The sequence below is a fragment of the Channa argus genome, chromosome 18 (assembly GCF_033026475.1).
Source record: "Channa argus isolate prfri chromosome 18, Channa argus male v1.0, whole genome shotgun sequence".
NCBI lineage: Eukaryota > Metazoa > Chordata > Actinopteri > Anabantiformes > Channidae > Channa > Channa argus.
Genome location: NC_090214.1, coordinates 2,240,582 through 2,253,106, shown reverse-complemented (window position 1 = coordinate 2,253,106; position 12,525 = coordinate 2,240,582). Strand labels below are relative to the sequence as shown.

The window sequence follows — 12,525 nt, the reverse complement described above, 5'->3', positions numbered from 1 at the left end:
TTAGACACCACCATCCTGTGTTGTCTGGCTACACTCTCCCCTACCAACACTTTACAGTCACTGATCTCTTTCAGATTACGTTGACACAAGGTGTCGTCCACCTGAGTGTTTCTACCTCTGCTCTTATACGTCACCCAATGTTCCTGCCTCTTCTGGAAGAAAGTGTTCACTACAGCCATTTCCATCCTCTTTGCAAAGTCAACCACCATCTGACCTTCTGCGTTATTAACTAAGGAGAGTGCAAGGAAACGATGCACACATTCAGAGGAGAACAAGGGCAGGAATATACCATCAAGCAAGTAACCAAACCAACGCTGATAGACAGGGATAAACACTGGTGAAGGTGGAAACTAAACACTGCGTCGAGCTCTTCAAAACATATATGAAGCTTCCGTTTTGAAACTCTGCTCTGAAGTCTGTATCAATTTTGTGTTGTGTCCTAATGATAAATTTGAGCAGCTCACCGCTAAAGACCAACTCCAAGGTCTCACTCACTTCTTCTGTTCCTTTGGGCTGTTCTCTTTCAGGTGTCACCACAGCGAATCATGTGCCTCCATCTAACCCTGTCCTCTGCATCCTCTTCTCTCACACCAACTAACTTCATGTCCTCCATCACTACATCCATAAATCTCCTCTTTGATCTTCCTCTAGACCTCCTGCCTGGCAGCTCCAACCTCAGCATCCTTCTACCGATATATTCACAATGTCTTCTCTGAACATGTCCAAACCACCTCAATCTGGCCTCTCTGACTTTATCTCCAACACATCTAACATGAGCTGTCCCTCTGATGTCCTCATTCCTGATCCTGTCCATCCTCGTCACTCCCAAAGAGAACCTCAACATCTTAAGCTCTGCTACCTCCAGCTCTGCCTCCTGTCTTTTCTTCAGTGCCACTGTCTCTAAGCCGAACAACATCTCTGGTCTCACCACCGTCTTGAACATTCAATTCAATTCAACTTTATTTATATAGCGCCAATTCACAACAAAGTCATCTCAGGGCACTTTACAGAATAAAGCCATAGGCAACAGTGGAGAAGAAAAACTCCCTTTAACGGAAGAAACCTCCAGCAGAACCAGGCTCAGGGTGGACGGCCATCTGCCTCGACCGGTTGGGGTGAGTGGAAAGGGGAGAGAGAAAAGAACAGAGCAACAAAAGCAACAACAAAACATCTGGCAGATTGGTAGGATCAGTAGCTTCACGCTGGAAGACACACAGCTTCAAAGCCGGGGGACACCTGCAGAAAGGGACAGAGAGAAGGGGACAGAGGAGGACAAAGACAACTACGGGAGAGAACACACAGAGTTAATGACATACAGTGGTGACAATTGCTGGATGAGAGGAGAGGAGAGATGGTCAAGAGGAGGAAAGGAGCTCAGTGCATTGGGGGGTGGGTCCCCCAGCAGTCTAAGCCTATGGCAGCATAACTATAACTAACTATATGCTTTATTAAAAAGGAAGGTTTTAAGCCTAGACTTAAAAGTAGAGAGGGTGTCTGTTTCCCGAATGTGAACTGGGAGCTGTTTCCACAAGAGAGGAGCTTGATAGCTAAAGGCTCTACCTCCCATTCTACTTTTGGAAATTCTGGGAACCACAAGTAGGCCTGCATTCTGAGAGCGAAGTGGTCTACTGGGATGATATGGTGAAGAAAACACTCCATAAATTTCCACTGTTATGCTGATGATACCCAGCTATATTTATCTATGGAACCAGATGAAAATAATCAGTTAATAAAGCTTCAAGCATGCCTACAAGACATAAAGGCCTGGATGTCCCACAATTTTTTACTTTTAAACTCAGACAAAACTGAAGTCATAGTATTTGGGCCCAAAAATCTCAGAGATATGATGTCCAACCATATTGTTACACTAGATGGCATAAGTCTGGCCTCCAGTACTACTGCAAGGAACCTTGGAGTTATGTTTGATCAGGATCATCTTTCCTTTCATTCTCGCCGATGATCTTTTGTCACACAACACACCTGACACTTTTCTCCACCTGTTCCAACCTGCCTGCACTCGCCTCTTCACCTCTTTTCCATACTCTCCGTTGCTCTGAACCGTTGACCCTAAGTACTTAAAGTCCTGCACCTTCTTCACCTCTGCTCCCTGTAACCTCACTGTTCCACCTGGGTCCCTCTCATTCACACACATGTATTCTGCCTTACTGCAGCTAAGCTTCATTCCTCTTTTTTCCAGAGCAGACCTCCACCTTTCTAGATTTTCCTCCACCTGCTCCCTGCTCTCATTACAAATCACAATGTTTCACTCACTGACACTATAAAAAAAACCCTCAAAATGCCTGGTTTTTAAGAAGGAGTTATAGACAGAGGCAAAGAGAAAATATTTGGAGAGAGCAAGAAAGATAACTAGGTCTCTCATGTGGGAGAAGTTTGATTGCAGAGAATATTCTCCAAAGCTGAAGAGGTTTTAAGCTAAATAAGACACAAATTGTTTCTCTCAATACAATCACACAACTACTCTCATTCCACAACGTACTTTATATTTTTCCCACAAAAAATATGTCATTCATTCCCAAATCAAAGTATAACACATGCATATAAATAACTATGACTATTGCGTTGGCAAATCTCCACAGCCAACTCAAAGACAGGTAAAGGTGAGACTCACCTGAGGGACTGTAGTAGCGGCTCTGTGCTCCTCCGTTCATCACTGGCTTCATTGACCGGCCGCAGAGCTTCAGTGATCTTCACTCCAGCCTGAGCACAGACTGTAAGGATGAGCCTAGGAGTCTGAGATGAGGGCAAGGAAAACCTTCCCATACAGGCAAATCTTGCAGACTGCAGAACAGTAGCAAAGTGAGGCTTTCCAGCCCTTTTACTTAAAACCTGAGTGTTTTCTCAGATAATTACACATTCACATTGAGTTTTTTGAGCGAATACATTTGCACATTATTTAACATAAATACAGATATTATTTACAGTTACAGATTTGTGTACGACACAGAAATCTGAGTACACACTCACAACTCCCTGTACACATACAAATAACTTTGCTACTATTCTGCTCCCTTTCGTTTGTCCCGACACTAATAAACACGTGACCAAACCTCGGACCAAAAATAAAAAGGAAACCGAGTCTAAAATGAGGAATCGGGCAGATCAGGGAATTAGACCAATAGTTACATGTAATTAAACTGTCCGTGGTCACTGCTGGAGTAGTTGGTCTCCCCCAGGAAGACACATACACAGACTGAGTAGTGCTCTCAACAGTGGGGCTACAGGCTGTTGAGACTACAGCTGTGTCGTTGGCAGCGTGGATGTCACGGTGCCCAGATTTACAACTTGCTGATGAATTAAATGCATTTTACAAAAGATTTGATACAAGTGTTTCACTTCTTAAATTCCGTTGTTGATAGTAAAGTGAAATTTGAAGAACATGCTGACTTGGTTTACAGGAAAGTAAAGCAGCACCTTTATTTTCTTGGAGAAATTAATTATTTAAGGCCTGTGGAAATACAGTGACTATGTTTTGTATTTTTATGGTATAGAAACCTCAGCTTGTCCTGTAACAACAGACTCATTTCTGGTTTAGGCCCAGTTTAGCTCTCTGACATCTTTAAAAAGCTTGTGTGCAGGAAGGCTGAGGCTGTTCTTGTCCCGATCACCCTCTGATTAAAGAGTTTGACATACTTCCATCTGGTCATCATTTCACTTCCTGTTGCAACGACAAAAAGGATTCGTTCTGTCTTTGCTTCAGTGGCTGTAGGACTGAAAAACTCGTTAGAAATATTTCCAACAATACGCTTTACATGTCTGAGGCTTTTGGTGGTTGGTGTTTCCCTGTTTCCTGTTTGATGCTGTGTGATTGATAGTTTTTCCTGATTTTTATTCACCTGGCTGCAAATCAAACGTCCAGTAAGGATTGATTGACTGATTGACTGACTGATGACCTGTCCAGGTTGTTTCTCAAATCGAAGTTTTAAGAACTTTTCTGATTTGTAGTTTGTGTGGTCAAGTATTAATCTGTGTGTGTGTCTGTGTGTGTGTGAGTACATATACAGTAGACAGATTAACAAAGGTGGTTTTCCAATATAAAGTTAGTTTCTCAGCATCTCCCATAACTGATGTGTTGGTAATAACCCTCTAGTCTGACTTCATAATGCTTCTGTTTTGTGTGTTTTTCTCCATGTGGGGACATTTTTTATGTGACACACAAAATTAAAATACATCACTACAGTCATTGTGACAATAAGAACTTATGTTTCTTCATTTGTTTAATTTCTCTGTTTCCATCTGATTGTTGTTGTGGACACTGTGTCAGAGCAGATACTGAACCCAGTTCAGCTGAATCCAACTACTAACAGGCCTTTGACCTTTCACCTCTTTTTATTCATTTGCATTTTACCGTTAACCACATGGGGCGACTGTGGCGCGGGAAGGTGGAGCAGTTGTTGGTTCAATCCCCGGCTCCTCCGGTCACATGTCGAAGTGTCCTTGAGCAAGACACTGAACCCCAACTTAGTGACTCCTGGTGAGTGTTGGCCAGCTGCATAGCAGCTCCCCCATCAGTGTATGAATGTGTGTGTGTGTGTGTGTGAATGGGTGAATAAGAAGCAGTGTAAAGTGCTTTGAGTGTCAATAGGTAGAAAAGTGCTATATTGGTGCAGACCATTACATGACTGATGTGGGAATCTTTGCCCTTTCTTATGTTTGAAAATGTTCTTCCTTTAAATCTTATTGGATGCTGTGGTGTTGATGTGCTCACTAACTTTAATCTCGGTAGGTTCAGTAACACCAGTCTTCACTCCTTGTGTGCTGTTCTTTCACAGTAGAGACCCAGGAAACCAGGGCAGGGAGAAAGAGGAGAAACAGGTCTATGACATGCAACAGTTACATGATGTGTGTCTGAATAACTTGACTGCTGCAAACACCACAACTAAAACTGTTTGATGGAAATGACACCAGGAGGCAGCTGTCAGGAGGCCGAGTCAGAGAACTCATTAGGACTCACACATGTAGGACACTGGTGGACAAAAGGTCTTGCATGCATCAGGGTGCAGATTTGTGCTAATGAAGATTTTCCTGTGGTCATTTTCATTTCATCAGAATCTTCATTTTTCTCTGAGGTGTAGAACCAGTGTAAAAGTATCTATGATGATGAAACAGTGCAGATGAAGGTTCCCAGTCGTCCTGCTGTAGAAGTTAAGCTGTGTCAACTGGACGTCTTTTTTTTTTGGTCGATAACTTTTCGCTTCTCATCCAAGTGTCTTCTTCAGTCTGATGGAAAGTTGGTTCAGAGACCCAGTCATATCCTCCAGGGAGGTTCTTTGTTTCTCACCTGACTCTGACCACAGAGGAGGTGACAGTAGTAAACACATTCCCTGTGATTCATCACATAAAAAGTCGACTTGAAAATAAAGAATTTTAACAAAAGCTTTAATTTCACTGCAAACACTGGACTTTCAACATGTCCTGACATGATTCATGTCGGATTTGCTGAAGTATTCTCATCCATAAAGTGGTTTCAGCAAATTATTCAAATCCTATGTTAAAAGAACCTAATGTTCAACATGTTCTGTTATAGTTTTCAGTAACACTTTAGATTACAGCCAACAACTAACCCTGTAATTACACTGTATTTACAGGGTCACTGTGTTTTCTAATAATGGTGAACTTATATAGTACATATAAATACATGATTTTAGGAACCTGCTAACAACCGACTGACAACCTGGGAACTTCAAAATTTATTTGACTTTAAGTATTTTGTAATTGTACAAGTGGTATCTATTCTAAAGTTACATGTTCAAATATGATACTAAGAAATAATCTGGTGTTTGCAGAAAACTGCATGAAAAAACTGAGAAACAAAACTGGAACATGTCTACAATAATTTACCATCTAGTAGATCAAAATAAGCACGATTGGACCATTGCTGTCAGTAAACACACCACTCAAAGTTGGTCTGTCCTCCCAGAATGTCTTCAACTGGGAAATCCCCTCTTTGTAAATGAACAAATTAGTTAAACACACAGTATCTGAGTGAAACTGCTCCTCTTCCTGGAGTCAAAGCCTGATGACCCTCCCTCTTCTTCCTGCTCTCAAACACAGTGAGCTCCACTCTGTCCATATATGTCCTTGTTCCCTCCCCTTCAGATCTACAGTTTGAAGATGGGTGTAACCAACATGTGGTGAAGTGTCAGAGCTGATGACGTTTAGATCAGAGCTCAAACTAGTTTCAGAGGAAGTGAAAGTCAGACAGTCGTTGCTGCTGAGAGGTGAAATGGCTCAGAAAGGAGTTCAGCTGGACCGAGAAACCTTCTCTTGTTCCATCTGTCTGGATCTACTGAAGGATCCGGTGACTATTCCCTGTGGACACAGCTACTGCATGAAGTGTATTAAAAGGTTCTGGGATGAAGAGGATGGTATGAAACTCCACAGCTGCCTTCAATGTAGACAGACCTTCACACCGAGACCTGTCCTGGTGAAAAACAGCATGTTAGTAGTTTTAGTGGAGGAGCTGAAGAAGACTGGACTCCAAGCTGCTCCTGCTGATCACTGCTATGCTGGACCTGAAGATGTGTCCTGTGATGTCTGCACTGGGAGAAAACTGAAAGCTCTCAAGTCCTGTCTGGTGTGTCTGGCTTCTTACTGTGAGAATCACCTCCAGCCTCATTATGAATCGCCAACTTTTCAACAGCACAAGCTGGTGGAGCCCTGCAAGAAGCTGCAGGAGAACATCTGCTCTCGTCATGATGAGGTGATGAAGATTTTCTGCCGCACTGATCAGCAGAGTATCTGTTATCTCTGCTCCATGGATGAACATAGAGGCCACGACACAGTCTCAGCTGCAGCAGAGAGGACTGAGAGACAGAGAGAGCTCGAGGGGAGTCGACAAAAACTCCAGCAGAGAATCCAGGACAGAGAGAAAGACGTGAAGCTGCTTCAACAGGAGGTGGAGGCCATCAGTCTCTCTGCTGATAAAGCAGTGGAGGACAGTGAGAAGATCTTCACTGAGCTGATCCGTCTCATGGACAAAAGAAGGTCTGATGTGAAGCAGCAGATCAGATCCCAGCAGGAAACTGAAGTGAGTCGAGTCAAAGAGCTTCAGGAGAAGCTGGAGCAGGACATCACTGAGCTGAAGAGGAAAGACGCTTCACTGGAGCAGCTCTCACTCACAGAGGATCACATCCAGTTTGTCCACAGCTACCCCTCACTGTCAGCACTCAGTGAACCTACTGACTCATCCAGCATCAACATCCGTCCTCTGAGATACTTTGAGGATGTGACATCAGCTGTGTCAGAGCTCAGACATCAACTAAAGGACGTCCTGAGAAAGACATGGACAAACGTCTCACTGAGACTGACTGAAGTCGATGTTTCACTGCCACCAGCAGAACCCAAGACCAGAGCTGAGTTCTTAAAATATTCATGTGAAATCTCACTGGATCCAAACACAGCAAACACACGTCTGTTATTGTCTAAAGGAAACAGAAAAGTAACATTGATGAGTGAAGAACAGTCTTATTCTCCTCATCCAGACAGATTCACTACATGTTGTCAGGTCCTGAGCAGAGAGAGTCTGACTGGACGTTGTTACTGGGAGGTGGAGTGGACAGGGACAGGAGTTGATGTAGCAGTTGCATATAAGAATATCAGCAGAGCAAGGAACTGGGAGGAAAGTGAATTTGGATGCAATAACAAATCTTGGACATTAGTTTGTTCCCAAAACAACTATGATTATTATCACAACAACATCGAAACTCCCGTCTCAGGTCCTCAGTCCTCCAGAGTAGGACTGTACCTGGATCACAGAGCAGGTATTCTGTCCTTTTACAGCGTCTCTGAAACCATGACTCTCCTCCACAGAGTCCAGACCACATTCACTCAGCCTCTACATGCTGGACTTGGACTTTATTGGCGTCCTGGAGACACTGCTGAGTTGTGTAAACTCAAATAGAAACAAGTCATTTAAAGTGCAGTGGATCAAAATGTGCATTTGAATTTGTCTCCATCATTTTTCCTGAGAGCTCATTGTTGTTGTTTCTTCACTTGTTTCTGATCCACTTTCAGTCAAACTTTATTGATAGTACTCAGGTAGTTCATCTTCTCATTTCCTGTTAGTGTTGCACTTTCTGTAGGTGGGTATTTCCTGTGTGTGTTCACACATGAACATCACTGCTCAGGATTATTTCTGTGTAACTAAACCAACATTTCTCCAGATGGAAATTTAAACTTCTCTGATGAATATTTGTATTGATATGTTTGTAGGTTTTTTTAATTGCGTGGACATGAACAGAGAAAAGAACCAAACTTTATGTTTAGAATGTGAACATTTATTTAATCACCATGTAAATCTGTCATTTCAAAACCTCTGGAAACTGTACTGACCATTATTAGAATCATTACAGAGTATAATCATCATCTTACTAAATATCCACTGTGCATGTATCTTGTTCCTGGGAAATGATAAAGTTGATGTTGTAAATGTTGGTTTTTACTATTTTCTGAAGCAGCTTCACTGTTAATGACAGTAATGGTTGGTCAGAGCTCCACTGTTTTAGCTGCAGTTTAACACTTCATTTGTCCATTTTTCTGTCTTTGACGTCATCATCGAGTTGTGTTTAGTTGTTCACACCGATTCACATTCTTTTAGGACATCATCATCAGGACAAAGACAAAAGTGTCCTCAAGGGGGTGATGCAGACTCATAACTGAGACTGTCAACATGCAAACATGAAACACATTGAAATCCTTCATGTCACTTCCACTTGATGAAGAAATCATTATCACTGACGTCCATCCAGAGTAAACCTCCATTAATCCACCTAGAAATCAGAGAAATCAGAGGCTGTGGAAGGTCACTGAGAATTTTCCTGTTTGTACGTTTTCTTCTGTATCACATTGATCCCCAGGTAGTTGATGTACATTCATGGCTTCACTGCAAACAGGAGCTGATCACAGATAATTGAGCTGCTGTTAATAGAGACAATTTGGCAAAATGTTAACGAATGGAAAGAGACTTGAACAGACCTGTGGACGACAGCTGAGCTTCTTCTGATGATAGTTTGAATTTGTGTCCTCAGAAGAACATCTGCTCTCGTCATGATGAGGTGATGGAGTTGACAGTTGACATGATGCATTTTTATTCAGTTTGAGCTGTTATTTGGATTATTTTGCTCCTTTAAACACAGCTACTGACTGAAGCTGATTCATATATGAGCAAATCTTTGAACAATAATTGAATGTAAGATAATAAATTACTTGAAGATCTAAATGGCCTTCATCAAGTTTTCTAGCTGACCTTGTTTTTGTGGGTTACTGCTCGGCCTTGATTCTCTCTGTTGCTGACTAAATGAATGACATTAAGGATAATTGCCGCCTGCACATAAAGAATTAGGATTAACGTGGACCCTTGTTACCATGTTTTTAAGGAGCATGTTTAACCACGTTATGTATCTGTTTGATCTCAGCATGCAGACGTGTGACCAAGCCATGAGGGCCTGTCTACTCTTACATGTGGAGTTCAGACGAGCATTCACCGTGTGCTCGTGTCATCAAGCCATGATTTCATCAAGTGCTAATGACTGCTGTAGTAATGAACCAGCTAATATCATGGAAGGATTTTCATGTTTACCCGTGTTTGTGTCACAGAAGTATTTTAAGAAAACCGAGAGTTAAAGGACGAATCTTGTCTTCATGCACTTTGTGTTGTTGGGAGTTTTTGATAACCTTGTCATCAGAGGGATTTGGAGTTTTCTCATGTCTGGGATTGGCTTTTCACCATTACTGGGACCCATGTACTTACTACCAGGTCTGTTCTGTATTACGGATCAAGACCCCTGCATCTTCCTCAGAGACTTCCACTCCACCATTTTACTGAGCCACTTGTCAAGTCAGTCATCATCACAGGATCCAGGACCCATAACCACCTGCCTCACAGATGGTGGAACAGGAAGGGTGACAGCCGACCCAGAAGCTGATTCAAGAGCAGGTCTGATATCAGCTGACACAGAGACGGATTCAGGGTCAGGCAGGTTGTCAACTGACCCAGAAAGAGAAAAGACCACTACTGGCTCAGGAACCTGCTCTTTGTTTGTCCTTTGACACCTCTACCTTCACCTTACGCTGTATCTCCCTGTACTCCTGTCTACTCTCTTCAGTCCTCTCAGTGTCCCACTTCTTCTTAGCTAAACTCTTTCTCTGTATACACTCCTGAACTTCCTCGTTCCACCATCCCGTCTCCTTGTCCACTTTCCTCTTTCCAGATGACACACCGAGTACCTTCCTACCTGTCTCCCTGATCACATTAGCTGTAGTGGTCCAGTCATCTGGAAGCACCTCCAAACCACCCAGAGTCTGTCTCAGCTCCTCCCTGAAAACTACACAACATTCTTCCTTTTTCAACTTCCACCCCTTTGTCCTCTGCTCTGTCTTTGTCCTCTTCATCTTCCTCACCACCAGAGTCATTTTACACACCACCATCCTGTGTTGTCTGGCTACACTCTCCCCTACCAACACTTTACAGTCACTGATCTCTTTCAGATTACGTTGACACAAGGTGTCGTCAACCTGAGTGTTTCTACCTCTGCTCTTATATGTCACCCAATGTTCCTGCCTCTTCTGGAAGAAAGTGTTCACTACAGCCATTTCCATCCTCTTTGCAAAGTCTACCACCATCTGACCTTCTGCGTTATTAACTAAGGAGAGTGCAAGGAAACGATGCACACATTCAGAGGAGAACAAGGGCAGGAATATACCATCAAGCAAGTAACCAAACCAACGCTGATAGACATGGATAAACACTGGTGAAGGTGGAAACTAAACACTGCGTCAAGCTCTTCAAAACATATATGAAGCTTCCGTTTTGAAACTCTGCTCTGAAGTCTGTATCAATTTTGTGTTGTGTCCTAATGATAAATTTGAGCAGCTCACCGCTAAAGACCAACTCCAAGGTCTCACTCACTTCTTCTGTTCCTTTGGGCTGTTCTCTTTCAGGTGTCACCACAGCGAATCATGTGCCTCCATCTAACCCTGTCCTCTGCATCCTCTTCTCTCACACCAACTAACTTCATGTCCTCCATCACTACATCCATAAATCTCCTCTTTGATCTTCCTCTAGACCTCCTGCCTGGCAGCTCCAACCTCAGCATCCTTCTACCGATATATTCACAATGTCTTCTCTGAACATGTCCAAACCACCTCAATCTGGCCTCTCTGACTTTATCTCCAACACATCTAACATGAGCTGTCCCTCTGATGTCCTCATTCCTGATCCTGTCCATCCTCGTCACTCCCAAAGAGAACCTCAACATCTTAAGCTCTGCTACCTCCAGCTCTGCCTCCTGTCTTTTCTTCAGTGCCACTGTCTCTAAGCCGAACAACATCTCTGGTCTCACAACCGTCTTGAACATTCAATTCAATTCAACTTTATTTATATAGCGCCAATTCACAACAAAGTCATCTCAGGGCACTTTACAGAATAAAGTCAAGATTATAAAGATATATAAAGAGAACCCAACAATTCCCCCTGGAGCAAGCCATAGGCAACAGTGGAGAGGAAAAACTCCCTTTAACGGAAGAAACCTCCAGCAGAACCAGGCTCAGGGTGGACGGCCATCTGCCTCGACCGGTTGGGGTGAGTGGAAAGGGGAGAGAGAAAAGAACAGAGCAACAAAAGCAACAACAAAACATCTGGCAGATTGGTAGGATCAGTAGCTTCACGCTGGAAGACACACAGCTTCAAAGCCGGGGGACACCTGCAGAAAGGGACAGAGAGAAGGGGACAGAGGAGGACAAAGACAACTACGGGAGAGAACACACAGAGTTAATGACATACAGTGGTGACAATTGCTGGATGAGAGGAGAGGAGAGATGGTCAAGAGGAGGAAAGGAGCTCAGTGCATTGGGGGGTGGGTCCCCCAGCAGTCTAAGCCTATGGCAGCATAACTATAACTAACTATATGCTTTATTAAAAAGGAAGGTTTTAAGCCTAGACTTAAAAGTAGAGAGGGTGTCTGTTTCCCGAATGTGAACTGGGAGCTGTTTCCACAAGAGAGGAGCTTGATAGCTAAAGGCTCTACCTCCCATTCTACTTTTGGAAATTCTGGGAACCACAAGTAGGCCTGCATTCTGAGAGCGAAGTGGTCTACTGGGATGATATGGTGAAGAAAACACTCCATAAATTTCCACTGTTATGCTGATGATACCCAGCTATATTTATCTATGGAACCAGATGAAAATAATCAGTTAATAAAGCTTCAAGCATGCCTACAAGACATAAAGGCCTGGATGTCCCACAATTTTTTACTTTTAAACTCAGACAAAACTGAAGTCATAGTATTTGGGCCCAAAAATCTCAGAGATATGATGTCCAACCATATTGTTACACTAGATGGCATAAGTCTGGCCTCCAGTACTACTGCAAGGAACCTTGGAGTTATGTTTGATCAGGATCATCTTTCCTTTCATTCTCGCCGATGATCTTTTGTCACACAACACACCTGACACTTTTCTCCACCTGTTCCAACCTGCCTGCACTCGCCTCTTCACCTCTTTTCCATA

General features: G+C 43.1%; 1 protein-coding gene across 1 annotated transcript; it reads left to right on the top strand.

The window, feature by feature from the left end:
• The first annotated feature begins 6,203 nt into the window (after window positions 1–6,203).
• LOC137103833 (tripartite motif-containing protein 16-like) lies at window positions 6,204–9,238 on the top strand. Its single transcript, XM_067484541.1, has one exon. It carries the CDS (start codon window positions 6,245–6,247, stop codon window positions 7,919–7,921), a length of 1,677 nt encoding a protein of 558 aa, XP_067340642.1. The 5' UTR covers window positions 6,204–6,244; the 3' UTR covers window positions 7,922–9,238.
• The last annotated feature ends 3,287 nt before the right edge of the window (window positions 9,239–12,525 follow it).

Bases quoted from the DNA above. Each gene is read 5' to 3' on its own strand.
- LOC137103833 (XM_067484541.1), top strand. From the start codon at position 6,245: ATGGCTCAGAAAGGAGTTCAGCTGGACCGAGAAACCTTCTCTTGTTCC.